Here is a 9,049-nt window from a genome sequence, read left to right as displayed (position 1 = left end):
AAACAATAATAAAGTCTTCATCACAAATTTCTCTAATTTTTCTGACTGCATATGCTGCGGAACTGAGCTTATTATCGGCCAGTTTGGCAATAACATGAGGACCCCACTGCAGTTTATAATCCAGTATTACTCCTAAAAATACAGTAGTGTCAACAAGATTCATTTTCTCATCATTAAATAGCAAATTGGTTTGCGCTTGCTTAACATTTGGCAAGGTAAATCTTAAACATTTTGTTTTATTAGAATTTAAAAGTAAGTTATTTACATTAAACCAATTAGATAACTATTTTTGAGAGAGCGCAATTTTTAACCTCGTCATAATTCGACTGTTATCGCTTCACTTTAAAAATAAGTGAAGTGTGATCAGCAAAAAGTACTATCTCGTTATCATTATCCTTAACTAGATAAGGTAAGTAAGTCATTTTATCATTTATATAGATGAGAAAAAGAAACGGACCCAAAATGGATCCCTGTGGGACACCTAATTCTATTTTAGTCCCAGTGGACCTTTTACATCAACCCTTTAAGTCCTGTATTGCGCTTTTTTATTTTAGGGGTGAAATTCACCCCTTTTGTTAAAAATAGAAAAAATGCTTTTTCAACCCTTTTAGCAACCATCCCTATAAGTATTTGTGAAAAAAAAATGAATTTCTGATCTTTAAAATTGCATATTTACATTACATAAACAATTTGTTTAATATTTATGATATAATTTTTGGATAAAAGTGAAATAATATAATCCATTAAAAGTACCCCTTTATTGCAGAATCACTTTTTACAAATTGGGTTCAAAAACTTTATTAAGGTTTATGTTTTCGAACCCAATTTTTGCAGTTTATTTACTTAGTATTAATTTTTTATTTAGTTTTTTTTTGAGAAAATGTTCACCTCTGAAAACTACCTCTTTTCTGAATAATAAGCCTTATATAATAAGTCTACGAATAATAAAAACAAAGGAAAAGTAACTCCGTCAAAAACATGCACCACAATACTTGTCAAAAAAGTGTACACATTTCAATACATTTGAAATATTTAGGTGACCTTGAGCGGTACTAGGCTGACGTTACATGACAGATCAAAAGGGACCAAATTTAAAACGGTAATAGTATGGGAGTTACGATTCCTTAGTTTTTATTATTCGTAGCCTTAAGTTTTCTTTTAAGTTTTTTTATCAGATTTAATGAGTTCGATTATTTTTTAATAGTTATGATAAATTTTATTAATATAAGTATTTCAAATATTGATATTATTTAGTCCAAAATTTTCAAACAACGATTTCAAACTACTCTCTGCGGCCTGCGCAAAAAATTGACGCAAAGGAATCTGCTGGACTGAAATACTTAATAGACGCCCATCATTATAAAAAGCCCCTCTCTTATCGAGTAAACGTTTAGCGTTTCATTTACTTTCTTAATATTGAAAGACTTGAAAAGATTAACGTGTATTTAGTAAGGACTAGATGACGACAGCAATCGCCCTGGAACCGTACATTTTTTGGGGTTAAAAAGTGTCCTACTACGTTCATTCCCGAGACTGAAAGTATTTTCATACTAAATTTCAGCAAAATCTGTGTTAAACCGTTTGGGTGTTAAGAGGTAACAGATGGACAAAAACACTATAGCATTTATAATATTAGTATAGATGTAGCTATTGACAGGTTTTTCTACAATATTTGTATCCCAAAACTTTTCAACAGGTTCTTCACTGTCGATTTGCAGAGTTTCGGGCACAGTTTACGAGTTGCTTTTAAAATAAAAGAAGGCGCGGTGAAGGACTGAAAGTAATATTTTAATGGCTCATCTTGGCGGGGCACTCCCGTGCCCCCAGATGCTACGTTTTCTAGTTTTAAGGCCACAATCAAAGATATTAATTTAAGATTTCCTAGCTTTCAATCAATGATACCTAATAACTATTTATATTATCCATGAATTATTAGTGAGTCCACTAAAGTAAATATCGTCCGGAAAGCAGCGTATGTAAATAATTAAATAGTGTACACAGACTCTGTTCACGCGTTGATAGTGTTATTAATTATAATTACTTATATTATGTACTTACCAACTCACAATATTTTACGTCACCATTCACTACCACACATAGATGAAAATAACTTCTAGATCCATCTCAACAACTAATCGAATTTTTCTAAGTGCGTCGGTATAATTATCTTATATCTTTAAACGAGCAATTCTTGTAAGTAAAAATATTTGGAATCTCGGATTTGGCTCTAACGATTTTCATGAAATTTAGTATATAGGGGGTTTCGGGGGCGATAAATCGATCTAGCTCGGAATCATTTTTAGAAAATGTCATTTTATTCGTGTTTTATCGAATACCGAGCAAAGCTCGGTCAAACAGCTAGTATATTTATATAAGAGACCTGAAATGTATCACGTGGGCTCCGGCCTGACCGAGCATAACAATTCGCTGGGTCGGAAGATCTTCCTTTGCGGCCTCCACGCATTATTCTCACAAGTCAATTTAAATTTATGTTTGGTGGCCACTGATGATGGAATTCTAACTAGTATCGTAGTAATTAGTAAGGTGTCTTATAACTTATTCTAGAGAGTGAGCGCCACCCCCGAACGATTTATGGACGAAATATGGACCTTCCCCATATGGACGCTGCCGCCCGCTCCTCCTAGGACGCTGCCGCCCCTAGACCGCGGCCATATTTAGCCGCGGCATAGCCAGGGCTGATTCTAGATAGTTTTATAATTGTCTGTTACGTTTCAATCATACAGGAGTCTACGTGATAAGATAGTTCTATTGTTCCAGCTGACACTTTTAAGTAGCTGCTACTATAATAAAACAAATATTTAGGGCCTCTCTTGTAAATTAAAATTAGATGTTAGGACAAACACAGGTTGTATTTAGGTTTCTAATTTCAATAGCTTTGTACCTATTTTTGTAATCTACTTAGGTATAGTTTTGTAATAAACCTATGCTATCCCCTCTGTGGTCTAGTGGTTTAGAGCTCTAGACTCCGAAGGTCGTGATTCCAAGATTAGTAGGGCAATGTAGGCTGATCACCTGATTATCTGACGAAAAAAAATGATCCATACACTGATCATAACGATCATAATGATCGTTATGATCAGTTGCGTTGGATTGTCCGCCTTCTGTCTTCTGCAGTGCTTACATATCTGGGAACTATGAAATGATTCCTGTGACAGTGAAATCGGTTTTAGATTTCATTTGTAGAGAACAAGAACCCTCTTATGCAGCATAGGTAGGTATACATTTATGCAATATTTACTTGTCTTTGTCTGGCTTAATGAAAACGTCAGATGACAGAGACAGCGGGACCTTGAATAGTTATTAGTTTTTATTGACAACGAAGGCGCCATGATGTTAAATGTTTCTATATGTATAATAATTGTCAACATACAGCATAATATTATATAATTATACATTTTTAGACTAGACGTTCCGCGCGGCTTCGCCCGCGTAAATTAGGAATTTCACGGAAACCGTACATTTTTCCACAAATAAAATAGTCTAGTTCGTGAGATAAGCACTTTCAAACAATTTTTCCTGTTTTTCCATGTTTTCCTTTGTTTCTTCGGTCCTATTAGTCTTAGGGCCTGTTTCACCAGTTCCTGATAAGGCTATCCACCATTTAACTTGACAGATGAAGTATGGAGAATCTGTGAAAAAAATTGTGAATAGCCTATTCGGCACTTTATCAGAAAGTGGTGAAACAGGCCCTTAGTACCTATGTTAAAATATAAACTATAGTTGTACTATTATCTATTCTGTGCCTATAGCCTAGTCCTCGATAAATCAGCTATCTAACACTGAAATAATTTTTCAAAGCGGACCAATTACTGGTTTAGCTCCTGAGATTGGCGCGTTCAAACAAACAAACAAACTCTTCAGCTTTATAATATTTATATCTAAGATATAATATTATAAATGCCCTTTGTAATACTGTGCCTTCGTCAGCGGTATTTCCGCATAGTATGCGGAAACATAATATTATTATGTAGATATTAAAATATGTAACTACAGCCACGGCTGTAGTTACACAATATTATTATATTTACATAATATTATTATGTGCTTGCAAGCACTATTTCCGAGGTAACAGAGAAAAATGCTATTTAATTGAAGATAGAAGTTAAAACATTTAAAAGTTTACGTACGATAAGGCGAGGCGCAGAGAAATCAGCCGCTAAAAAGTTTGGAAATAAAATATCTACAGCCGAACATAATTTAACCTCCTCCTTTTCGGAAGTCGGTTAATTACGGCCTCACTGAAACCCCTCATAGGTTATAGACGTCCTCCTTTTTGGAAGTGGGTACTGAAAAACCTCATAGGTACTGATATGCGTCTGAAATAAAAAAAACAGTCGAAAATAATATTCCTTTTTATTCAAATCTTAAAGAGTACTTACTTTTTTTAAAATTAAAACAGAGAGGCGTGTTTCACTTTCAAGTACTTCCTAGGGAGTAGGGCTGCTCTATTCTTATTTCTTATTCTTATTACTTATTAGTCAGCTTAATAAAATTCCTACTACATCTAAAAATATCTTATTTTATTTACTTATCCATTCAGAGATACGTCTGTTTGTTTGTCCGTGATTATATATATCAGGTACAACCTGTATCTCGTTAGTAGTGTGATAGGATGGTGAATGATAAAAATGTCTGCCTGGATGTACCGCTACCGGTTTGTGTTTTTTTACCACCGACGAAAATACTTATAAGTTTCTGACTGTGTGTGTATAGATGTATAATATATTATTTGATGTGTGTGGGCGTGTGTGTGTATGTGTGGCTATACCGCGACCGTCTTAAGGCCCAGTAATCCCTAAAATAAGCAGGTCGATGTCTGTCAGTACGAATATCGACGTTAAGTACGTTGAAATAACATTCATATCAGCGCGTCTTGTACAGTTGCTGTTACGCGCTCGCCGCGTGCCTTGATAATAGAAAATAGGAGTAAAAACCTTTTGTTTTTAGTATTACACAAATCAAATATATCAAATCGTTTACGTTAGGTTACGACAAATGTACTACAGTTTTTGTTTTTTCTAGAAAGTGTGTAATTTAGCCATAAAATGATTTAATTATGAAAAACAGCGTAATAACAGTCATCTTTGAGATTTTTTTCCATCGAGCAGAATTTATCAAATTGTGTACTGATATACCTTTGCGTATAGGAAATTTTCTCAATTTTAAAACGGTACTAAAAAAACGGTACTAAATAAAAACGTGTTTTAAAAACCCATTTTACGTAGTTGCAACAACCACAGCGCCTTAACGGGTGGGCGTATTTGGATCTAGTTTTTTGTTTGAAAGCTGATATTATGATCAAAAGTTTTAGGCCATATCACTGCTGAAACTGCTGAAACTTTTTATTATTATTTCTCAATTAATATTTATTACCTACCCAAACTTTTAAGGAAATACACACACAAACTGTTTTATAGTAACCCTTTTAAGTTTAAGAAGTTTGGCGGACCCCCAAAAACGATTATTTTGTCTTTGAATGAATTGTCTCCATGCTGGTCCGACTGGTCTGCTGATATTTCTAAACACAATCGTGTCGCTCGCGGAGCCCCTACAAGGGCTTAGGCCCCAGGGCTCCACGGAGCATGCGGTCAGCGGTGTAGCGTGTAGCGCTGGACAATCGAGAACTATTTTCAAGAAATCCTCGAAGCTCTGGAACTTATTAATGTAGTCATAAACGTTGATTTTTAATCAAATGGCTGAACAGACGTAGCGAAGAATGAGGTTTGAGTTGGAGGAATATGGGCTACTTTAGTAGATTTCAATATCATTTGGAATTGCAAAAATGTAAAGAAGTAATACTCTGTACGGATATTTTTAAGCCCTGATGAAAAAAAAATGTATAGATGGATGTAACTCTCGGTAGGAATAATTTTTGTAGCCTCTGGTGAAAACCTAGAGCTTCACACGTGTGTCTGTATGTATGGGTCTGTGACATCGTATTTTAAACGGGTAAACCGATTTTGGTGTAGTTTTTTGTTTTATCTTGACGACACCGTGAGCGTTCTCATTATCAGCTGCTGCTGCTTTAAAATTCGATGTTTTCACAAGTTTTTTTTTCAGAAGAAGGATCGCTTCCCCGGGATAGTGATCATAATAATGCTCACGGAGTTCTGTGAACGATTCTCGTTTTCTGGGATGAGAGGTAAGTTTTGAATTGATCATCAGTGCTAGTTGCAGTTGCAGTTTAATGTTAATCATATTTCATAATATCTCCTCACCACAAATGAAACATAACTAAAAATAATTATTAATATTCCGTTCGGCACAACCGTACTAGAAAGATAGATTAAAATAATACTAAATTAAGAAATATATAATATGACAACTGCCGGTTCAATATTATAATTATTTTCAGGAATATCATCTTATAATCAAAGTTTTAAATCGATCAAGTTCTTAACATTTTTTTTGAAAATATAATATTAAAACAATTTTATAGCACTTAAAACGAAATCGATCCTCGTTTTATTGCTACTATGTCACGTAAACACACACAGACAGATAACAAACAAAAGTTAAAACACTTCTAGTCGAGCTTTTTTGTCGGGGGTTGATAAACAACATGATTATGATTTTTACTTCATAAAACCGACTGCTTTTAAAATCAGAATTAACGAAAGTCATTGCGGTATCGGTTGTCGGTCCATTAGTTCAGGCGAGTTTCGGGATCGAGACATCAAGTCTGGAACAATCGATTTTGATGGTTTTTTTTATGAAACAAGGGGGTAAACGAGCAAACGGGTCACCTGATGGAAAACAATTTCCGTCGCCCATGGACAGTCGCAGCATCAGAAGAGCTGCAGGTGCGTTGCCGGCCACTTAAGAGGGAATAGAGTAATAGGGGAGGGTAGGGATGGGAAGGGAAGGGAATAGGGGAGGAATAGAAAAGGGGTAGGGGATTGGGACTCCGATAAACTCACTCACTCGGCGAAAAACAGCGCAAGCGCTGTTCACGCCGGTTTTCTGTGAGAACGTGGTATTTCTCCGGTCGAGCCGGCCCATTCGTGCCGAAGCATGGCTCTCCCACGTATTTGAAATAATCCATACCAATATTATAAATGCGAAAGTGTGTCTGTCTGTCTGTTACCTCCAGCTTAGCTGATTTTGCTCAAATTTGGTATGGGGATACTTTAAGTCCCGGGAAAGGAAATAGGATACTTTTTATCCCAGAAAAATGTACGGTGATAAACGAATTTTGGCGCAACGGAGTTGCGGGCGTCATCAGGCAGGCGTCAGTACTTAATATCTTGAGAGTTGAGATAGTATTAAAATCTAATCATATACGAAATATGTTACGATAAACATTTTAGGCTTTCCCTCGGTCCCGAAAACTTTGGTAACGCTTACTAGTTTCTTACTAACTAATATTATAAAAGAAATTATGTGAAAGTGTGTCTATGACCTAAACGATGGGAAATATCAAATGATTTTTGTTGAAAGACAAAATATTATTCTAATTTCCACGCGATAAAAAAATTTCCGCATAACTCCGTTGCTGGCGTCATTTAGTTATGAATATATTGACTACTAGCTGACCCGGTAAACGTTGTTTTGCCGTATAAATTATTTCTAGTATCAACATAAAAAGTACATAAAAACCTATTCTCGGGCTTAACTAATGTAAGTACATTCGTTAAGTCTGAGAATAGTAACAGGTTTTTATGTAGGTTTTTATCTACTTTTTTATATTGACTTACTAGAAATATTTTTTACGGCAAAACAAAGCTTATCGGGTCAGCTAGTTATTATAGTATGTATTTCCAGCGTTCCTAACTCTATACCTGCGCAGCAAGCTGGGTTACAGCGACGATGGAGCAACGGAGATGTACCACGTGTTCTCCACATTCGTCTACGTCTTCCCCATCATTGGAGGGATTGTCGCTGATAATTATTTGGGGAAATTCAGGTGTGTATAGTGTATGCTGTGTGGGATATGCGTGAAAGCCGCAAAGGAAGATCTCCCGACCGAGCGAGGTTTGTGCTCGGTCAGGCCGAAGCCCACGTGATTGATTTGAGCAGTCGTATTTAAGGGTGTAACAAAACTGAGTGATAATACTTTAGGGTGCATATGGGTCCCTTGTACAGATTTTTTCACCTTTTTTTCACCTTTATATAATATGGGAAAATTCCTGAGGCTGGGGCGCTTGCCCATACAAATGACAAAAAAAAATTGTGCTCTTTCAACGCTGCTACTATTTACAGTGCACTTTACACTTTATATAACCCTTACGTAATATCACTTAGTTTTGTTATACCTTGTGCAGAATTCTGCCAAGCCAAAGTAGGTACCAAGGGTGAATATTACACTAGGATATAACCCATAAAAGGATAAGAAACTCAAGTCGCATTTTTTAAAACTTGCAATTGCACAAGTTCCTTACTAACAACTCATTACAATACTTAAAGGGCCTTTTAAGGTCTAGAATAAGTGTACGGTCTTTACGGTCACAGTAAAAAGTGATCGTACAGAATGCGGGCCTACGGTCTACGCCGTAGACCGCAGAGTCTACGGTCGAAGTAGCGACGTAGAATTCAGGAACCCTAGTAACAATACCTTTTAGCCGAAGGCCCAATTTTGGTTACTATTCAAACCTCACGCACTTTTTATAGTCTGTATAGGCCCTATATTAAGTTATAAGGGGACTACAGACCATAAGGTGTGTGCGTCTGATACGCCTATGAACAGAAACTTAGTGCTCTCAAATCAGGGGGGTGAGCCAAAATCTTTTCGTTTTCGCTTCCTTATAGAATCGCCGATGAAAATGTATGGAATTGACTTAAGCGTTCGTTAATATGACGTTGACTTTCGACTCGTCTTATGTCAATTCTATACATTTTGATCGGTGATTCCATGACGAAGCGAAAACGAAAAAGTTTCGGCTAAATGGCCTGGCGTTATATGTACCTGGTTAGATCTTGATCTATAATTTCCAGGACGATCCTATACATGATGTTTATATACGCGGCGGGCAACCTGCTTGTCGCCGTAACCGCCATTCCGCAGCTGCATCTACCGGGAAGGTAAGAA

The 9,049-nt window shown here is 36.3% G+C and overlaps 1 protein-coding gene across 1 annotated transcript in view; it reads left to right on the top strand.

Annotated features, from left to right (window-relative positions):
- The first annotated feature begins 4,629 nt into the window (after positions 1-4,629).
- The window catches only part of LOC121738657 (peptide transporter family 1-like), a 29,794-nt gene continuing 25,374 nt past the window's right edge, over positions 4,630-9,049 (top strand). The window contains exons 1-4 of the mRNA XM_042130864.1: positions 4,630-4,675; positions 6,082-6,163; positions 7,786-7,927; positions 8,956-9,042. Of these exons, the coding sequence (XP_041986798.1) occupies positions 4,634-4,675; positions 6,082-6,163; positions 7,786-7,927; positions 8,956-9,042 (353 nt within the window). The 5' untranslated portion in view covers positions 4,630-4,633. The remainder of the gene's footprint in view (positions 4,676-6,081; positions 6,164-7,785; positions 7,928-8,955; positions 9,043-9,049) is intronic.

The sequence above is a fragment of the Aricia agestis genome, chromosome Z (assembly GCF_905147365.1).
Source record: "Aricia agestis chromosome Z, ilAriAges1.1, whole genome shotgun sequence".
Taxonomy (NCBI): domain Eukaryota; kingdom Metazoa; phylum Arthropoda; class Insecta; order Lepidoptera; family Lycaenidae; genus Aricia; species Aricia agestis.
The sequence above is the reverse complement of the archived record's forward strand: the minus strand, read 5'-3'. Positions and strand labels throughout refer to the sequence as shown.